The sequence below is a fragment of the Sus scrofa genome, chromosome 11, assembly GCF_054392235.1.
Source record: "Sus scrofa isolate SSC_HxYL_T2T_F1_AM1 chromosome 11, Sscrofa_HxYL_maternal_Yorkshire_Landrace_v2.0, whole genome shotgun sequence".
Classification (NCBI taxonomy): Eukaryota; Metazoa; Chordata; class Mammalia; order Artiodactyla; family Suidae; genus Sus; species Sus scrofa.
In genome coordinates, this window is record NC_139393.1 from 85,897,663 (window position 1) to 85,918,441 (window position 20,779).

At 53.9% G+C, this 20,779-nt stretch overlaps 1 protein-coding gene across 24 annotated transcripts in view; it reads right to left on the reverse strand.

Annotated features, from left to right (window-relative positions):
* Positions 1-1,077: 1,077 nt before the first annotated feature.
* DCUN1D2 (defective in cullin neddylation 1 domain containing 2) overlaps positions 1,078-20,779 on the reverse strand; it is a 29,898-nt gene continuing 10,196 nt past the window's right edge. For 16 of the 24 annotated variants that reach the window (XM_084982411.1, XM_021065976.2, XM_084982416.1 and 13 more), the window contains 4 exons: positions 15,353-15,483; positions 6,511-6,593; positions 5,390-5,486; positions 2,862-4,161 (listed from right to left, as the gene is read on the reverse strand). In XM_084982411.1, coding sequence (XP_084838537.1) covers positions 4,082-4,161; positions 5,390-5,486; positions 6,511-6,593; positions 15,353-15,483 — 391 coding nt within the window. In that variant the 3' untranslated portion in view covers positions 2,862-4,081. Of the gene's footprint in view, positions 2,140-2,861; positions 4,162-5,389; positions 5,487-6,510; positions 8,632-8,738; positions 8,768-15,352; positions 15,484-20,779 lie in introns of those variants that run through there. The other 8 variants (XR_014820006.1, XR_014820007.1, XR_014820001.1 and 5 more) reach the window with 5 other exon arrangements.

Sequence of the window (20,779 nt, forward strand, 5' to 3'; positions counted from 1 at the left end):
CCAATGAGAAAGCCATCTGGACCTGCAGCTCACAGGCCTGCGGGAGCCACGTGGCCGGCGTCTGCGCCCTACAGGAGGGGCCCCCGGCTGTGGGCGCCAAGCCCGACTTGAAGTGGGGCGTGTGTGCAGTGCTCTCGATCAGAGGGCACACTCCCGGGGCTTTAAGTCTAGTCAACGAAGGCCCTGCGTCCAGTGTGTCACTGTGCCTGCGAGGACCCGCCCCTGGCTCCCTGTGCCCCCTCCCCCGAGACCATGCATCTGTTTCCTGTCTCCGTGGCCTCGCCTGTCCTGGAATTGCAATTACACGCGGTGCGCTCCGCGCCTCTGTGCCTGCTCCTGGACGGGCGCCCGGCTGACTCATCTACTACATGCACGGATTCATTCCCAGGAAACCTGCTGATTATAAAATGTTATAAAGGCAAAAAGCACACTGAGCTGCAGCGCGATGACCACGCGTGTCTCCCAGCTCCGCGTCCGACAGAGGCTGCGCAGAGAACAGGCCCTTGGGGTGTGTGTGCGAGCCGAGTGCAGAGCCCTGGGCCTCACAACCGGCCACCCTGGACCGTCACACCTTCAAAGGCCCGAGGTTCACAGAAAGAACCGTCACCCGAGCCCTGAGGCTGGGGCTGTGTGTAAACCAGGGGTCTTGACTGGAAACCAGGCATTGGGAGAGCTGTCCTTCTCTGTCCCCAGGCCCCTTGTCCCCCGGGGCCTGGTCGCAGGTCAGACCAAGTGGAAAGTGTCACACCCAGATGTAAGAAGACTCCCGGGAGTCCCCACTGTTGTCCTGCAGGTTGAGGACGCAACACAGAGTCTGTGAGGATGCAGGTTTGATCCCTGGCCTCACTCAGTGGGTTAAGCATCAGGCATTGCTGTGGCTGTGGTGTAGGCTGGCAGCTACAGCTCCAATTCCACCCCGAGCCTGGACTTCCATATGCCACAGGTGCCTGTGGAAAATAAAAAAAAAAAGAACATATCCGATAAAAATAAAGATTCCTGATAGAAGGTATATTTGAAAAAGTGTATATACACATATGACCGGGTCACTTTGCTGTACGGCAGAAATTGACACAACACTGTAAACCAACTTTATTTATTTATTTAGTTTTATTTTTACAGCTGCACCCAGGCACATGGAAGTTCTCAGGCTAGGGGTCGAATCAGAGCTGCAGCTGCCAGCCTATGCCGCAGCCACGTCGGATCCTTAACCCTCTGATCAAGACCAGGGATCGAACCTGTATCCTCACAGACATTGTCAGGTTCTTAACCTGCTGAGCCACAACAGGAGCTCCTAAATCAACTATACTTTAATTGAAAAAATTAAAAACTAAAAAAAAAAAAATATTCTTGCCATTCATTTGTGGCTCAGTGGGTTTAAGGATCTGGCGTTGTGACTGCAGCGGCCCAGGCCACTGCTGTGGCATGAATTCCATCCCTGGCTTGGGAATTTCTACATGCTGCAGGTGCAGCCAAAAAAAAAAAAAAAAAAGTTTTGTTCAATAACAACATACTGAGATGCACTTAAATGAATAGGTAGCACCTGTTCAAAATGTGGTTCTGGAAAAGGGTTCCAGCCAGCACCATTCTGAGAGATTCTGAAGAACAGCAGGTCCTGGGTGCGAGGGACGCAGGCTCTCCCGCGGGACAGCCCCTCAGACCCCGCCCCGCAGGTGGAAGGGCTCTGGCTGAGAGCAGAGGGACGGCCCACGCCGGTCTCTTTTGCTAAAACGGAGGCAGCAGAGACCGCTACTGAAGATGCCAGGAGCAACTGCACCACCTGGCCTATGGCGGCGGCAGGCGAGCTCACCCACGCTCACCCGGCACCCGGGCCCTGGCAGCGCACCAGGGATGGGGATGCAGCCGCCCCCGTGGAGCCGGAAGCCGAGACGGCCGCATCATTCCGTTAAGTTAAAGCAACACAGCCACGTGTGTTATGTCACCCACACAGAAGGAGGGGACGCCGTCCCGTCCAGAAAGTCTCGGCAGGCACTGAGACGGCACGGGGGCACGTACTTGTTAACTGGTCACGAGCGGTTAACCCATGAACCTCCAGGGTCTTACAGCTCACGTTCCGAGCACCCAGTTCGCTACCAAACACCATCTCAAGGAAGCCGCCACTCGGAGCAGACAGTGTGACACCTGAAAAGGTAGGTGCATGACTCCCGCTGTGCCTTCGGGGTCACGGCCTGGGCCGGGGCGGTGGGCTGGCCGCGGTGGGTGAGTCCCCGTGTGGTGGCTGCTCCCCTGACGTGGGACGAGGCTCTGAGGTCCGGGGCAGGGGTCTGAGCAGCCAGGGAGAGAATGCGAGGCACCAGGACACCGAGAGGAAGCCTCAGTGTCCCCGGAGTTCTCAGCCCTGTGACAACGGGGCCTGAGTTCACACTGGACAAAGAGGAAACCCCTAACTTTGGGAAGAACCTCTGTCCAATTACCAATGTACAACTCCCTAAAACACCGTCCCCCCATAACTTCAAATTCCAAGAATACAAGTCGCAGACCTCCGTGATTTGTGCAGGACTATCGAGTTCTAGAAACTTCTCTGAACAGAACACTTACATGGCAGAATCCATGAGCCTCAAAGGGTTTTTGTTGAGGTTTTTTTGTTTTGTTTTGTTTTGTCTTTTTGATATTTCTTGGGCCGCTCCCGCGGCATATGGAGGTTCCCAGGCTAGGTCCAATCGGAGCTGTAGCCACCAGCCTACGCCAGAGCCACAGCAACGCGAGATCCGAGCCGCGTCTGCAACCTACACCACAGCTCACGGCAACGCTGGATCGTTAACCCACTGAGCAAGGGCAGGGACCGAACCCGCAACCTCATGGTTCCTAGTTGGATTCGTCAACCACTGCGCCACGATGGGAACTCCTTTGTTGAGGTTTTTATTCAAGCCAGCTCTTTTAGATACAACCTGTGCTCTTAGGACCACACACTTACCGGGAGGCCAGGAAAGCTTATGAGAGCCCCAGGCCTGCACCTCGTGAGGGGCTGGTCCCGCCCAGACCGGGTCTCCAGGCCTCAAGCCCCTTTCAAGACGCCTGTGCTCGGGTACAAACAGCTGGCCCGCACTGGGCCCACGCCACCCTCACGTGGTCCGTGGCTGTGTCCCGAAGCAGAGTGAGCCACAGCCCCTCTGGGCCCACTCTCTGTGTGCGGGACATCTCAGGGACTGTGAGATAACCCCGCTGATCTGCCCCCGGGCAGCAGGCACGCGTGCGCTGTGCAGACCGTCCCAAGAATGACGAGGCAGGGCTGCAAAGAGCTTTCCTGAAAGAAGGGCAGGTGCCACTGGGCCGCCTGCCTGGGCAGCACCAGGGGACCAGGGGCTGCGTGGCGCAGAGATACCTCCCCTGCATGTGAGACGGCCCTGGAACAACAGTGTGTGTTTGCCCTGGTTCCAGGTGGGCACGAGCTTACGAAGGGCGGGGGGTGGACGTCTCTCACCTCACAGGTGGTTGAAAGGAGCCAACCCTTGACTTTTATAATCTGCCACCACAGATGACATTTTTTCATGGAAAAACTTCTTTTTAGGGGCAATGAAACATATTCTTAAAAGAGCACACTTTATGAAGCTCCCTAGGAAGGTCAACGGACGTTATCAGGGTAAAGGGACGCGCGGACAGCTTAGGCTGAGGCTTGCAGATGTCATGCGTGCCCTGGCCGGGCCGTGCACGCAGCAACACAACCAGAGGGACAGCTGGGGAAAACAAAAACCGCCAAGAAACACAGACGTCTGACGATTCAAAAAATACAAATCCCAGCCCTGGCACCGAGTTCCAAGGGGTCAGAACCCATGACGACCCTCTCAGTTACGGCACGTTTTCGGCAGCCTGACCCTCTGTCTCTTCAGCAAGCGGTGGGCACTGGCGTCGGCCTCCTGTCACCAACACAGGAGTCACGCACAAGCTCCTACAGCAGCGGTGAGGCCCCGACTGCAGACGCCCACGAGCCGCGGTGGCAGCGACTCCAGGCGGGGCGCGGGCCTGCAGTTCAGGACGGGTCGGCTGCCCGCGTGAGCCACACACCTGACCAGCAGCTCCTGCAGGGCGAGCTCACCTTTCCTCTCGCTTCACCCCGATCTTCTGCCTACAAAGGGCTGCCTTTACCCCCCGTGACCACCGGCCGTGCGAATTCCACGAAATCATCTATGAGAACAGGCCACGCTCCTAGAGGAAAGCAGGCAGATTTAAAAGAATCAGTGATTTATATTCAAAGTATCTTGCCACAATCCAGTCTTTATATTTCAAGAATTCCAGTGATTTTAAGTGTCTCTAGCCAGTTTCACTTAACGAATTGACTAAAGTCGCCCACGTGTGCTCCAGCCAGACCAGGGCCGGCCCAGCCCGGGACGACCTCCCAGCTCGCAGCCCTGCCCCAGGCCGTTGGGAATGGACAGAGGACCCTTTGCCTCCTAGGCTGAGCGACACAGCTGCTGTCCCCCTAAGCCCGAGGCTCTCCTCTCCCCAGGCCAGATGCCCCTCCAGGACCGGCCACCCCACCCGCCCCAGGTGGCCCCCTCCACGCACCTCATTTCACTCCACGCCTCCCCACAGCTAAAGATCCCAAGAGGCTGTCCAGAGCCACCTGTCACTCACTGGACATGCACACACAGGACGCCTATTGTACACGGGGGGTGGGCGAGGGCTGAGGACACAGACACACAGGCCCCGACAGGTGCTCCAGGCTGGTGGGCATGTCGCTCACTTTCTAGAACAGAGGAGTGGGAGGAGGGCAACGTCTGTCCAGGTCACCTCCTAGCTGGGCCGTGCCTGAGGGAGGGGACCCTTCCCTGACGGGGCAGAGCCAGCAGGCTCGCAAATGCTCCCCAGCCCTGGACGGCTGGGCGGGGCCGCAGCACGTGTGAGCGAAGGCAGCTGGGACCCTCCATCAGCTTCACCAGGCGATGGAGTGACCGACGGGCACACGGGTGGCGGCCCAGGAACCGACCGGCTCCGCGGTGCCGTCACGGGGCTCCGCACGCCCTCGCTGAAACACGCTAGTCCAGACGACTCACTGTCTTCTTGATTTTCAGTAAATACGAAGCTAAAATTTTCTTTTATGAGATTTACAAAACATAATAAAGGGAACATTATACTGTTGTCATCGCCTCATCTCGCAGATGGGGGTGCCACGTGTCAACGGGACCCTCCTGCCCGGTGCCTGTGTCATGACCACAGTCCCACGGTCCAGAAGTAGAGGAGTCAGCACCACCTCAGCACCCACGTCCACATCCATGTCAGCACCTCTGCCAGCACCCACACCCACGTCAGCACCCATACCCATGTCAGCACCCACACCCACATCCCAGGCTGGCATCCCCGGCCACATCCCTGTCAGTACCCCCGTCACACCCTGACCACGTCACCCCTGACTACCCCCTGCGACGTCTCGTACCTTCTTCGTCATAGTTAGACATGTCATCTGCAATCATATTTCCAAAGTCTAGCAGAAGGTTCCAGGTGTCCCTTGGGATTGATCTTTTGTGGCGTTCCTAACACACAAGAGACAAACCCCACCAGATTCAGGACACAGATTTAGCCGCCAGGGGTCCCGCTGAGAATCTCGGAACATCATTTGATGAGGAAAAAGCAGCTGAACAGAACCGTCGGAAGTTAAAATGCTGGAGGTGCTAAGAGCTACCTACGGCCAGAGTGCGAAGGCAGGAAGCCGACTTAGCTGCAAACACAGGCGAGTTGTATTTTGACCCATTTATTTTTGCACATACCAGGTGGTTCCTGGCAATGGGACCGGTCGATTTCTGGTGATGTCTGGGGCATTCGGTATTTCAGGTTTGCCAAGCACGTGGAGGAGGCCCGGGACCACCCCCCAGCCCCCGCCACCAGTGCTGCTCCTTCACTCCTGCAGGGGCTCCCACCTGACTGTGGCAGGGCCGTCCCACGCCCGCCTGCACGTCACACGCTCGTGTGTTCACGAGCGGCTTATAAGCCACCTCCCGCTTCAGAACTGCCGTCCTTGTGCGGCTGCCACCCTGGCTTTTCCTGCTCACACATCTGCAGCGCGTCCCCTGATGCTGTCACTGCCCCGTGGCTGCATTCTACTGCACAGACCCACTCCCGACTGAGGGACGCTGTGCTTGTCCCCGGGGGCGGGGTCTGCTGCTGTGACACGGACCCGGTGTGTGCACGTCACCGGTTCCCCGAGAGGCGCAGGCCTGGGCAGGCAGACGTGTGGGAGGGAACGGCAGGCCCAGCGTGGCTGCAGCAGCACGCCCTCCTCCCCGGAGCGGCCGAAAAGGCGCCTGGACGTGCTGTCAGGTGGGGCCCCCTGCTCCCTGGAAGCAGCCTGAGCTTCTGGGGAGCGGAGAGCCGGCTGGTGCGGACTCCCAGAGGAGGTGACTCGGGGATAGTCGGGAGTCAGCTGCCAGTGGAAGCCGGGTGGCCGCGGCTCCCTGGAGTGGCAGGGCTGGGGTGCGGGACCCTGCCCGCCACAGCACCGGTGGACAGCACCTAACCTGCTGACCCCCACACTGGGACAGCCGGCAGGAAGACACTTACCAGCAAGAAGGTGTTCCAGAGGTCTAGAAATTTAAACCTTCCAGATAATACCAGATTCCAGTACGCCACGGCCATTTCCAAATCTGGTAAAACGAGAGAAAGAGGAGTTAAGAGGTCCCAGTTTCCCTTTCTACTGCACAGAAAATGACCACTTCTTAGCTGATATTCACTTAATACAACACAGCGGCCTTGCCCCAGCGTGCCAACGAGTGCCACGTTTACACAGTGTTCCTGGAGCCGTGCTCCGTCGGGGTCTGCAACTCTGGGAAATACACAAAGCACGATTTGTGTATTAGACTATTTGGACATGTAAATAATTACCCCTAATTAAGCGGTTTTGAAGACTCTAATTTTCTCGTGTATTGGGCTTCTTCAGGACTGAGCTGCCCTGGCTGCTATTAGCGTACTCCATGCGTTTAAAGGAAAACAGACCAACGCGCTTCCCGGGTGATGCGCCACAAGGCAAACACTTGTTTAGAAAGAGGGACACGGAGCTTCCGAGACAGAGCCTGCTTCGAAAGGGGGTCGTCTAAGTCCCACAGAGACCTGGACTTTCTTGAGGCCAAGTTGAGACAAACAAGCATGTTTATCTGGTTCCAAGTCAACGTCCCCAACGTCCCCAAGGTCCCGGCGGGAAGGTAGCAGTTATTTCACAATTTCTATATAAACTGACTCTTGGGCGTGCCCGGGACAGGGATGCTGCGTTTTAGGTTCAGTCACCTGTGACCCCCAATTCACAGGTATTGGAATTCAGTCTCCGCTCCCGGGAAGTTCAGCGTCTATTTCTTTTCATGAGCTCGACGCAAGCACGGGAAGGAGCTTAGGTAACTTCCTGCGCGTAAGGAGGGCTCAGCCCCTCCAGGAACAGTCGTCCTGAAATGCTTTCCAGACACTCTTTTCTTCTTTTTACAGCCACACCCACGCATGTGGAGGTTCCCAGGTGAGGGGTCGAATCAAGCTATAGCCGCCGGCCGACACCACAGCCACAGCAACACGGGATCTGAGCCACGTCTGCGACCTACGGCACAGCTCACAGCAATGCTGGATCCTTAAGCCACTGAGTTGAGGCCAGGGTTCGAACCTGTGTCCTCTGGATCCTAGTCGGGTTCGTTACCACTGAGCCACGACGGGAACTCCTCATCTAAATCTTGCTTGGTCCCACGTGGACAAAAACTTCTAAAGCTGGAGCTTTAACCTGAGATATCCAGGGTCAATCATTAAAATTGGTTGAGCAAAAGAAATAAATTAGTAGCTAATTTTAAATAAAACACCTCTATTCCCTGTGAGTTTACAGTCCGTTACAGACGTTCTCAGCCTGAAGTAACCTGGAGTCTTATGAGAAGAAAGACAAGGCCAGAAATTTCAGGCACTGGCAGGAGGGCAGGCTGGCCAGGTCTCACCTACGGCGCCCGTGGCTCAAGGCCAAGGTGCTTGGTCCCGACCTGCTAAGTCTACGTCCTGAGCCCCTGGGAGGGCCGGTCATTGGAATCTATACTCAACTCATCGCAATGATGAAAAGTCTGCCACTGAGAAATGGAGGCAAACCTGGGGAAGAAGGAAAAAGAAAGTTGTATGGCAGACACTCAATCTAGTCTTGGCTTAGTTTGGTCCTCGAAACTTATCAAGTTCTCAGTTTGCATGTTTATAAACCACACAACTAGACACAGACCTGTGCCCTTCAGAGGCTGGCATCACTTACAAACACATGCTGAAGGCCGTCCTGATGGACTTGGCCATTTGCAAAGGAACAACAAAACTCAAAATGCAGAACGTGAGCTGGAATCAAGAACAGAAGCTCCTCTGGGGCCACGGAAGGACCTTTGCAGCAGCAGCTGCTCCGAGCAACCTGTGAGCCGTCCTGGCTCCGAGAGGATGTGGCTCAGAAGGCATCCCTGTTAAACTCATGTCCCCGAGGCCCGTTCAGGGTGGGTCAGCAAAGACCTCCCTCTGTCAAAAAGGACGTGAAAATCCACACAGAACTTAACTTCGCCCAGATCGAGATTCCTCAAAGCCAACCGATTCCAGACTGCAGGCAGCACACAAGTGCTGAGCTTCTGACGCCACAACAAAGAGCCAAGTAGCTCGAATTCTCTTCTGTGTCGACCGCCAGTTCAGTACAGGCTGGAGGATAATCACACACAAAACAGAAGTGCATCTTAACACACACGTCTACACAGACACGGAAACGTGGAGGCTGTGAGGGGGAATCGGGGGCGTGTCTGGATTACCCCTTTCCACCGCTGTGTCCACGCTTTTCCTAGGAATCACAGGAAGACTCGTATCAGTCTCAATGGTTTCATTTAAGATTTGCAGCCATGAAATTACTCAGCTTGCTTTATTTCTTTTCTTTTTTTTTGGTTGTCTTTTCTAGAGCCTCACCCACAGCATACGGAGGTTCCCAGGCTAGGGGTCCCATCGGAGCTGTAGCTGCCAGCCTGCGCCACAGCCACAGCAACGCCAGATCTGAGCCACATCTGTGGCCTGCACCACAACTCCCGGCAACACCAGATCCTTAACCACTGAACGAGGCCGGGGATCAAAGCCACCCCCTCATGGTTCCTCGTCGGATTCGTGAACCACTGAGCTGCGGCGGGAACTCCTACTTCTTTTTTTGAAAAGCCCTCAAAAACCCTCTAAAACAAAGTGCAATGTATGAGAAATGTTCAGGTATCTAATCGTTTTTCCTTTAGAAGCTTTTATTTTCTGTGATACAATTTCACATTCTCTCAATTACTCTCACGAAGCAAAGAAACAAAACTAGTGACTGTTGCAGTTCCCTCGTGAATGATGCTGTTCAACATGTTAACTAAGTGTCTACAGGCGTTAAATACATAAGAAGCAATGATTTTTTTCCACAGTAAAGGAATTACAGGCTAAACTATAAATGCCACCTTTTCTGCTGCCAGATGCTAAGGCAAACCTATTTAAAATAGAGGCTAATCGTATTGGCTCTGTATTGCGAAAGTGTTTCAAAACACTCTTTGCCCTCATACTGAATTTCTCTGACAGATTCATGAAGGGGAAAAGTACATTTCTAAGCTTTGAATTGGGTAGTTAATTTTGACCGATTGACCAGCTCCTGGAAACTACCTTGGGATGAAAACACATGTCCAGTGCAAAGGCTCGAGTGAGCGTGTGGCTGCAGGGCTGCCCGCGCTGGGCCTCAGGCGACAGACACGTGGCTCCCGCCGCCTGCCCCTCCAGACCTTCCCGCGAGGCCACCCTGTGAGGACGCCCCGGGGCCGCGTGGAGGAGCAGCAGCAGTGGCCGACGTTCCCCCTCGTCCAGCCACCCGGTCACGCAGCCACCCGGTCACGCAGCTGAGTGTCTGAGCTGACAGCCGGGAACAGAAGCGCCCGGGCGGAGCGGCCCACGCCTGACACATGGCACCTCGAGCCATAAAGCCAGGACTGTGGCTTGAAAGAACCGAGTTTGAGGTTTGCTGTGACAGCAACTACTACCCAAAGCAGGGGCCTGGGTGGCCTGAGCACCTGCAGCTCTGGCCAAGCCCCTGCTGCCACAACCTGCTGTCTGCAGAGCCTGCTTTTCAGGGGCCGAGGACAAGTCACGGCTTTGAAAGGGGTCTTTAACGTGTCCCACCTGGGGCAGGTGACCTTATGAGATAAAGACTCTTTAAAAACAACGCTACACTTGAAAGTTCAATGTGGAGTTCCTGTTGTGGCGTAATGCAAACGAATCCAACTAGGAACCATGAGGTGGCAGGTTCGATCCCTGGCCTCGCTCAGTGGGTTAAGGATTCGGTGTTGCTGTGAGCTGTGGTGTAGGTCGAAGAAGTGGCTTGGATCCTGTGTTGCTGTGACTGTGGTGTAGGCCAGCAGCTATGGCTCCCATTGGACCCCTAGCCTGGGAACCTCCATATGCTACGGGTGTGGCCCTTGAAAGCAAAAAAAAGAAAGTTCTGTGCAATGCTAACCCTTTTAAAACATTTTCTTTTCAACATTAAAAGGGAGGAATCACACAGGCTGCAAAATATTAATAAATACAAATATTTCAACAGAAGCTTAAATATCCTAAATTATACTGACGGCATTAGCGTCATGAAGCCCTCAGAAAGAAAACTGCACAATCACCCACGGACATTTCGAGGCGCCTTTTCCTGGTAACCACTGAACAACAGGAAAGAATAAATGATGGCTGTCATTTTAAATTTGGATTAGACTAATGATCTCTTTGAAAAATGAAGCTCTAAGAATTAAACTGCTCAAAGGTAAAGTAGCACCTGCACCTGCCCTTTGAAGCGCAGTGATAATTACACTCAGACCTGAATTAGCCAGATTTTAGAAAAGAATGGAAAGCTTATCTCTTCCTCAGGTGAACATTACTTAGGGAGAGTCAGATAATGGAAAAAGGTTTTTTAAAAAGGCAGAAGAGGAAGGAATCGTGTCGCCGGCAGGAAGAAGCACCTGTGAGATGGCCCCGTCCTGCCACCTGAAGACGGCCTGGTCCTGCCACCTCCCGTCTCGCCCTCCTCTGGCCCTGAGGCTGAGCCAAACCAACCTCCCTCTGCCGTCTGCTTGTTTACTGTTCTGAGGAGACTGGTAATAGTTTCTTTTCTTTTCTTTTATTATTTTTGCTCTCTAGGGCTGCATCTGCGGCATACAAGAGGTTCACAGGCTAGGGATCGAATTGGAGCTACAACTGCCAGCCTACACCACAGCCACACCAAGGCCAGATCTGAGCTGCGTCTGTGACCTACACCACAGCTCACGGCAACGCCGGATCCTTAACTCGCTGAGCGAGGCCAGGGCTCAAACCTGTGTTCTCATGGACACTAGTCGGGTTCATTACCACTGAGCCATGATGGGAACTCCTGGTAATAGTTTCTGGAGAACACTGATAATAGATTTTGGTTTATCAAGGTCCAAAATAAAACAAGCTTTAATTTTTAATGACTATTTGGTCTCAGCTCCTTAGACAGGAATGGAGTGGAGCAGAGAAGATAAAAACCAAGGGTTTTCGTTCCAAAAGTAAAAAAAAATCAGCTCCTAAAAGAGCAGTCTTGGGCTATCAGGATGGCTGTCACACATTAAACAGAAGCAAGACGAGGAAACAACGAGCGCGCACGAGGGTTTGAAGAAGCTGCAGCCTTGTACCCTGTTGGTGGGAGGGCGGGGCAGTCACTGTGGGGAGCAGGATGGCGGGTCCCCAAAATCAAACAGGCCCCTCCCACCCAGCAATCCCACTTCTGGGGTCTAAGAAAGAGCTGAGAGGGGCTCGCGCGCGGGCGCCCACCGCGCTCAGGGCAGCAGGACTCCGGGAGGCACAGGCGGAGGCGGCCCAAGGGCCCACCGACCGCCGACCGAGGGGCGAGCTGCGCCCCAGCCACGCCGGGGGCCTCAGCTCTGGAGAGAGAAGAGCTGCACAGCGACAGCGAGGAGGAAGCCGAGGCCACTGCTGGACGGGACGCACAAGAGGACACATCTGGGCGTGTCCAGTGAGTGGCACCTTGGGGAGTCAAATTCCCAAACAAGAGACTAGATGGCGGGAGTCAAGGGCTGGGGTGGGGGGGGGAAGGGGACGGTCCTCAAGAAGAACACCTTCTCAAGACAGACGGCGGGACGGAGGGACGGACGGCGGGGACGGCGGGGATGGCGGGGACGGCGGGGACGGCGGGACGGCGGAGACGGATGGTGGGGACGGACGGCGGGACGGCGGGGACGGCAGGGATGGATGGCGGGACGGCGGGGACGGACGGCGGGGACGGTGGGACAGCGGGGACGGACGGCGGGGATGGCGGGACAGCGGGGACGGACGGCGGGGATGGCGGGACGGCGGGGACGGACAGCGGGGACGGACAGCGGGGACGGCGGGACGGCGGGACGGCGGGGACAGACGGCGGGGACGGCGGGACGGCGGGACGGCGGGGACGGAGGGACGGCGGGGACAGACGGTGGGGACGGCGGGGATGGTGGGACGGACGGCGGGACGGCGCTGGCGAACGTACTTTGTGCCACGGAGCTGCACACCTAAAGCCAGTTAAAATCGTCTTTTAAAAAAAGATAAAAGAAAGGAAAATCTTGGGGAAAAAACGCCAAGGACCCCGACAGGATGGGTTGAGAACAAGCAGCCACACACCTCAGCGCCTCCCGTCTGTTCTTAGAGCACCGTTCGATGAGAACTCAACACTCCGAGGCATCGGGAAGGGCCTGAAAAAGAGCTCAAAGAGGCAGCGCAGCTTAAAATTTCTCTGCATCTTCATATAAAAACTGATAAAGCCACAAGACAGCAAACCCCAAACGAAGTGGGAGAGACAGGAGGGGGTGGGCCGGCGTGGAGGGTGGGCAGAGGAGATGGGGTGGCCGAGAAGGTGACCGCTGCTGAACGCGGGAACCACGCGCAGGCCGAGTAACAGGAGACTCGGGAAGGAAACTCAGTGAAAGGAACAGGATAAAGGCTACAAGTACAACCCAAGGACATTTTTCCTGAAACACAGAGGTTAGAAAGGACTTGTCTAAAGAGCCCAGAACACCCGCTGCTGCTGAGCCCGAGGGGCCGGCGCGCAGACACAGGCCGAGGGCCCTGGGCCTCAAGCGGAAGGAAAATGGTGCTGCGGGGCCAGGGCCAGGGCGGCCCCGGGGGGCGAAGATCGGCTCATCCTCAGGCGACTCAGCAACAGCCAACGGGACAGGAGGGCGCGGGCAGTGCGGACGGGCGTTCAAGGAGAGACGAGCAAAGGCTCTGTGTCTGGGAGAAGCGCCCTCGTCTGCTGCGGCCACTCGCCCCGGACGCCGGGTGACCTGCCCGACTGCACACCTGGCAGCTGGGGGCGAAGGGAGAGAGCTGGCGGTGCTCCCTTTTTAAAGGGGGAGAACGTCTCAGTGTTTGTGCTGGTGGCAGAAGGAAGGACAGCAGAATAACACAGAGAAGCTTAAGTCAAAAAAACATCCTGGAGTTCCCGCTGTGGCTCAGCAGGTTAAGAACCCGACACAGTGTCTGTGAGAATGCGGGTTCGATCCCTGGCTTGCCCCGCAGGTTGAGGATCCAGCGTCGCTGTGGCTGTGGCATTGGCCTCAGCTGCAGCTCCGCTTTGAACCCGAGCCTGGGAATCTCCATGTGCCCTGAAAGGGGAAAACCGTCCCGTCTCCCTGACCTGGAACGAGAAGCACCAGCAAGGAGAAATCGAGTACTGCCTGGAAGTAACATTCCCCGCCCAGGGAGCCCAGGCTTCGTGGACAGACGGCAGAGCCCAGGTCCGGAGCAGGAGACCCACAGATGGAAAGAAAGCCGCTGCACGCCTGGCCGAGTGCAAAGGACCGAGGCACCAGCGGCAGAGGCTCCGGCCACAGATGGGACACCGTGAGCCTCAAAGGGTCGGGACTGGGACAGATTGCTCTCGACCTCTGCCTGCACCCAGGACACCACAGTGACATGAACAATGAGCACGGACCCTAAGCTGCTGGCGACAGCCCATTACCTGTCAGCTGCTACAATCAAGCCCGAGGCGAGCCTCCGTCCTGCCTCTTCGAAGGAGCTGCGCCTCTGGGGACTGAGCACCGGGAGAGGAAGGTCTTTCCTTACAGGACGCTCCAAAGAACAAGCACCAGGAAGCCGAGGGACCAGGAGTCACCCTGAACGCAGGGACAGATGCCGGCAGTGATGCCCCACTGCGCCCCGGGCCCAGGACCACATCCACGCCAGTCCCCAAACAACCTCCTGGGGAGCAGGTGCCTGACCCCTCGCTGACCTCTTGACCTGCGGCCAGGACGAGGGACGAGGGACGTGGGAGGAGGTGGTACGAACCCTGGACGCTCGCCGGCCAACGCGGCCACAGCAGCGACCTGAAGCCACGCCTCCTCTGGGCTCCCAAGCACTTTCGGGGTCCCCCCGCACCTAATCTGGGCACCTTCCAACAGCACTTTTACTCTGCGGACTCGTCTTCAAAACACACACTCTGATAGACCTGTTTAAGCCCTATTTAAAAGACCACGTAATTCCCTTCTCCAAACTTGTCCGAGATTTTACTGAGCTAAACATAGGTCTGTTACACGAGGCAGCAAAACGCCGATGGATACGGATGATGTTTCCAAAGAGGTAAATAAACCATACAGTCCTTGGGGGAAACTAATGAAGATACGCAGACTCTACACCCTCAGACCAAGAACTCCGACTGAAAATTTAAGTCAAAAATTCTCCTTATGGGGAGTTCCCGTCTTGGCGCAGTAGAAACGAATCCAACTAGAAACCATGAGGTTGCCGGTTTGATCCCTGGCCTCGATCAGCGGGTCAAGGATCTGGTGCTGCCGTGAGCTGTGGTGTAGGTCACAGACGCGGCTCGGATCTCGCGTTGCTGTGGCTGTGGTGGAGGCCGGCAGTTGCAGCTCTGATTGGACCCCTAGCCTGGGAACCTCCATATGCCGTGGGTGCGGCCCTAAAAAGACAAAAGACAAAAAGAAAGATTCTCCTTATGTACCACACAAGCCATGTTTTGGTAAAATCGTACACCTCTGAAAGAAGTACTGCAGTGTAATCCCATACACCTCAGCACTGGCTTCAGGTAAGTTAACTTGAACTCTCTAGACGGGGACAGGGTTAAGGACACCTGGCCTAACCCACGCCCCCATCACCTGTATCATCTGCGGCTTCTCTAACCTGTTACCAACCACACATCAGTGGGAAGAATGTGGAGCATCTGCAAACGAACTTACACTGGAAATTATATACTTGACCCCAAAGCTGAGAGTGACTATTGGCTGAAGCGTTTGAGTGCGTGGCCCCTCCAAGCGGAGGAAAAGACACCAAAAGAGGGACAACAGCCTTCCTGCTGGTCACATGTACTCGCCATCTCATCAAAATGTCTCACACACCTGGGGCTTAGACTCACCTAGTCCCTTTTGCCCGGGGCTCTTGGCAAAGGAGAAGGTGAACTGGTAAAGGTCCTTGAACTTCACCGTGTCCTTAAGCTCCTGCTCCAGCCTGGGCAGAAGCGCTTTCAGCTGCTCCGTGCTATCACACCTGTAGCAAGAGAAGAGCTTTGCTGCGTGGGTGGGGTGGGGGCACGGGCCTCCCAGCCCTGGGCAGCCCCCCGCAGCCCCCGTGCACCTGGAGGTCTCGTGTGTCCCTTCTCTGGCTAAAGGGGCTGGAAATGGCTAAAACTGCTTGTGGTGATGGCCACAGCTCTGTGAACACACCAACACCCCTGGCCTGTGCGGTGTGTGAGTTCTCTCCTAATAAAGGCGTCGTGAAAGGAAAAGCCATCCCGTGTCTGAGCTGGAACACAGACACAGCTGGCCCTGCAGCCCGGAGACGCGGTGCCCTCAGGGACTGGCAGAGCCTTCCTACAGCACCTATGCCACTGCATCGAGGGACCTGCATCCCAACAGCTCGGGCTTAAATACCCAGCAAAGAAAACAGGACTCCACTGCTTTCAAGTTGGGTTTTCCTCCCAAAAGTCAATCACCTTCAGGAATGTTTAGAAGCCCTCATTAAAGTGGAAATCCAGACTAGCCAAACATAAACTCGTTTTTTATTTGGACTGCACAGCAAGGAAGGGAGTGAAAGCCTCACTTCACTGACCCACGCACCCAAGAGTGGGGGCGGGGAGACCCGCAGGGGCTGGAGCCCAGGACGTCCCTGTCGCCGCCCCCCCTCTGCGGCCAGCCCAGGCTCCTCATGCCTCCGTCGCCCGGCCAGTGCTCTTGGCAGGGTGGGTTTGTTAGGGATCCCTGCTTCCAAGTTTACAGATGGGAACGCAAGGTGGGTATTACTTCGCACCTGCTTTCTGTGCCCACATTGGGCGCGTGAGGTTCCTTCATGCTGGTGAGGGGGGTCTGGTTGGCTCATGTCCATTATCATGAGGCATAATTCTATTCATTTATATCTTATACCATCTACGTGCTAAGGCTGGTAAATACCCTTGGCTGTTTCTGGTCTTCAGGTGACAAAGAGGACCATTAAGAGGCTTCTATGCCTGTGTCTTGGCAGATGCGTGCCTCACCCTGACTCCGTGTCACTAGCCGTCCAGCAGAGCTGCCCCAGGACAGGGAGTGGAGAGGTGCCACTCCCTTCCTTTCATCTGCACCCCCAGAATGAGGTCGAGCACCTGCCCGCGTGGGCATCATCTTTCAGGAAGGGCTTGTTCCAGTCTCTTGCCCGCTTTCAATTAGGTTCTCTTTTCTCGCGGCTTTGCAGGAATTCTCTCCCATCCGGGACCAAGGCCTTGCCAGCAGAGTGTGTCCACACTCACCTACCGTGTGGACAGCCTCCCCCTCACCTCCGGACCAGAGTTCTTGCTTTTAGCCAAGCGCATCCAGCCGCCTGGGCGTTTTACACCTCTCCCCGCTGCGTGGCCGGGAAGTCACCCTCCCCATCATTTTCAAAGGGTTTCCACCTTGAGCCTTTCACACTGAGATCTACGAGCCACTCGAACCGTCTGCGGTGTGGGGGCCGTCAGGCAGAATTGTTTGCTGCTTGATGAGACAATTCTCGCAGGCACACTGACGGAAAGGCTGTCCTTTCTCCACTCAGGGCGACCTTGGCCGCGCAGCGACCGTTCCTGTGGAGGCGGGTTTGTTTCCGGGCTCTCCATGCTGCTCCACTGGTCTAACATCCGCTCTGGCCCCGATACCACGCGGTCTTAATTACCGTAGCCTGAAACGTCCCAATTATCTCGTGGAGCAAATCTTTCCACTTTGCTCTTCTTTAATAATTGTTAGCTTTTTTTTTTTTTCATTTTTGGCTGCCCTGTGGCATACAGAGTTCCCAGGCCAGGCATCAGATCTGAGCTGCAGTCTCGACCTCCACTGAAGCTGTGGCATTGCCAGATCCTTAACCCACTGTCCCTGGCCAGGGATGGAACCCACATCCCAGTACTTCCAAGATGCCACCAATCCCATTGCATCACAGTGGGAGCTCCGGTTAGCTATTCTCTTTCTTTCTTTCTCTTTCTTTCCTTTTTTTTTTTTTTTTTGCTTTTTAGGGCCACACCTGCAGCATATGGAGGTTCCCAGGCTAGGGGTCTAATTGGAGCTGCAGCTGCTGGCCTAGGCCACAGCCACAGCAATTTGGGATCTGAGCCGCATCTGCAACCTACACCACAGTTCACGGCAATGCTGGATCCTCAACCCACTGAGCAAGGCCAGGGATTGAACCTGCAACCTCATGGTTCCTAGTCCGATTCATATCCTCTGCACCAAGACAGGAACTCTGTTAGCTGTTCTTAATTGTGCATGTTCATATACCTTTAAACTCTGCACAATACCTCAATCTACCACTTATTGGAGTTTTGACTGAGATCACGTTAAATTTGGAGACAAGCTCAGGGACAAGACAATGAGTGCTCCCGCCAGAAGGAGGAGAGCTCCTCCCCTTACTCTGTCACCTCCCACAGGCAGGTGGCACACACTTCTCCAGACTCGTCCTGGGTGTTGCATTTTTCTCACGTTGCTGAAACAACCTGTACTTTCAAGTTCACTCTGCTTGGCTGCGGTTGCATTCAGTGCTCTGAAATGCCAAGGTCCTTGTTTGCCGTCTCGGCTGAACTAACTGTGGGTTCTAATAGTTTATCTGCATCTTAGACCAGCTAAGACCTCCTGTTCCATGCTGACTCCAAGGGGGCATTCCTGTTCCATTAAGTATAAGGCTTTGCATCTGAGAGGACAGAGGTGTCAGATTTAGGGCCGTTCCCTTTATTCTTAATTTGCTACGATTTAAAAAAAAATCATGAATGGAATCGAATATCAAACCCATGTTATGCATTGAGGTAATATCCATGCCCTCTCCCTTCTGCTGTGACTGTGCTGAATTCCATTGATCAGCTTTGTAATTTTAAACAATCCTTGCATTCCTGGACTACAACGAACTCTGTCATGAAAAATTATCCTGGTTTTTTGGTTGATTTGTTTTGGGGGCTCAATTTATCTTGCTAAAAACTTGTTTAGGATTTTTGCATCTTAGGTTCCTCATGTATACCTTGTGGTTCTTATGACGGAGCGCGGTCTCCACTTTCCATCTCAGAATGTCCTTCTCCAGGTCCTACTATCTAGGTTGTGCGGGGCACCAAAATATGCAGGGGAGAGTTTCTTCCTGTACTGTTCTCAGAAGAGGCTGTGTAAAATTGGTATTATTCCCCTACCCTTCCTCTAGCTCATGGCCACACCCGCAGCATATGAAGTTCTCAGGCCAGGAATCGAATCTGAGCCACAACTGTGACTTATGCCACCGACGCAGCAATGCCAGGCCCCGCTTGTTCAAAGGAACAACATCTACACACATTTCAACTTACCCAGTTATCTTTTGTCCTATCCTTAACTACACTGTGGTCAGAAAACATGCTCTGCATCACCTCAATCCTTTGAAATTTGCTGCAACTCACTCTGCTGCCCAGTTTAGGGTCAATATTATGAATGTGCTGTGTGTCTTTTTTGAAAAAACCACGCATTCTTCAACATCAAGTGCAATGCTCTGCCCCTCCGCCCTTCGCGGGCTGTCCCAGTCTTGTATTTCCTTACTTCCACCCACTTACTCCGTCACACACCTATAAGATGTATGTGAGAAGTCCCCGCTTTGCTTGTACATTTTTTCTTTTTTTTTTTTTATTGCTTTTTAGGGCTGCACCTGCGGCATGTGGACGTTCCCAGGCTAGGGGTCAAATCAGAGCTACAGCTGCTGGCCTACACCACAGCCACAGCCACAGCAACGCCAGATCCGAGCCGTGTCTGTGACCTACACCACAGGTCATGGCAACGCCGCATCCTTAACCCACTGAGTGAGGCCAGGGATCAAACCTGCAACCTCAGGGTTCCTAGTCGGATTCGTTTCTGCTGTGCCACAATGGGAACTCCTTTGCTCGTACATTTGTATCTTTCTTTTCTTTCTTTTGGCTGCACCTGTGGCATGTGGAAGTTCCTGGGCCAGGGATCAAACCTGACCCACTGGAGCAACACAAGCCACAGCACTGACAATGCGAGATCCTTAACCAGGGACTCTTGTATCATTCTCTTAACCTCTGCTTTGAACAAACTACTGCCCCCTGGTGGAACAAGCCTGCTATCATTCACAAATGTCCTTCACTAGCTCTACAATCGCTTTTTGCTTCAAAGCTTATTTTAACATTAACAGCCACATCAGCCTTTTTTTTGGTTAATGTCTGCATAATACGTCATCTTCTGTCCTTCAGACGGATTGGGGCCCCCATGGCCTAGTTGTATATGTTGCAAACAATATGCAGGGCAGTTGATTTTTAAAACTCCATCTAACATTTAGTCCACTTACATTTAGGTCATCACATAAATGCCGACGGATTGAGACTTCCAGCCTCCACTCTACTATGTGCTTGCTGTCTCTTCTGTCATAAGCTAATTTTCCTGTGTGTGTTTTTTTTCTTGGATTCTTTTGGATTGAATTTTAAAATTATTTTATCTCTTGCTCTATTATTTAGAAATTGCAGATAAATTATAATTCTCCTACCACAGTGATTATTACACAGAGAGAAGAATATTTTCTCCCACTGCTTTATCTTTCTTTTTTTTTTCAGTGCTGCACCTGCAGCATATAGAAGTTCCCAGGCTAGCGGTCGAATGAAAGCTACAGCTGCTGGCCTCCATCACAGCCACAGCAATGCCAGATCTGAGCCGCATCTGCAACCTATACCACAGCTCACAGCAACACCACATCCTTAACCCACGGAGTGAGACCAGGGATCGAACCTGTATCCTCATGAATACTAGTCAGGTTCTTAACCCCCTGAGCCACAAGAGGAACTCCCCACTGCTTTATCTTTTTCATTTTCTTAACAGTATCTCTTATTTATTTATTTTATTCTGACTATTTTTATTGAAGTACAGTTGATTTACAGTGTTGTGTTACTTACAGATACACAGCACAGTGATTCAGAATATATCCATATATTCTTTTCCAGATTCTTTTCCCTTGTGGGTTATTAGGAAATATGGAGCGCAGGTCCCTCTGCTGTCCGGCAGGCCCTGTTGGTTGTGTCTATTTTATGCACAGTGTGTGTGTGTGTGTGTGTGTGTGTGTTAACTCCACCCTCCTAATTTAGCCCATCCCAACAGTACGTCTTCATATGCAGACGTTTGCAACTTTTATGAAGTCCAGTTTATCAACTTTTTTTCCTTTATGGCTAGTGGGTTTTTTGGTTTTGTTTTGTTGTTTTGTTTTTTGCTTTTTAGGGCCACACCCATGGCATATGAAGGTTCCCAGGCTAGGGGTTGAATCAGAGCTACAGCTGCTGGCCTACACCACAGCCACAGCAACAGGGAACCCGAGCTGCGTCTGTGACCTACACCACAGT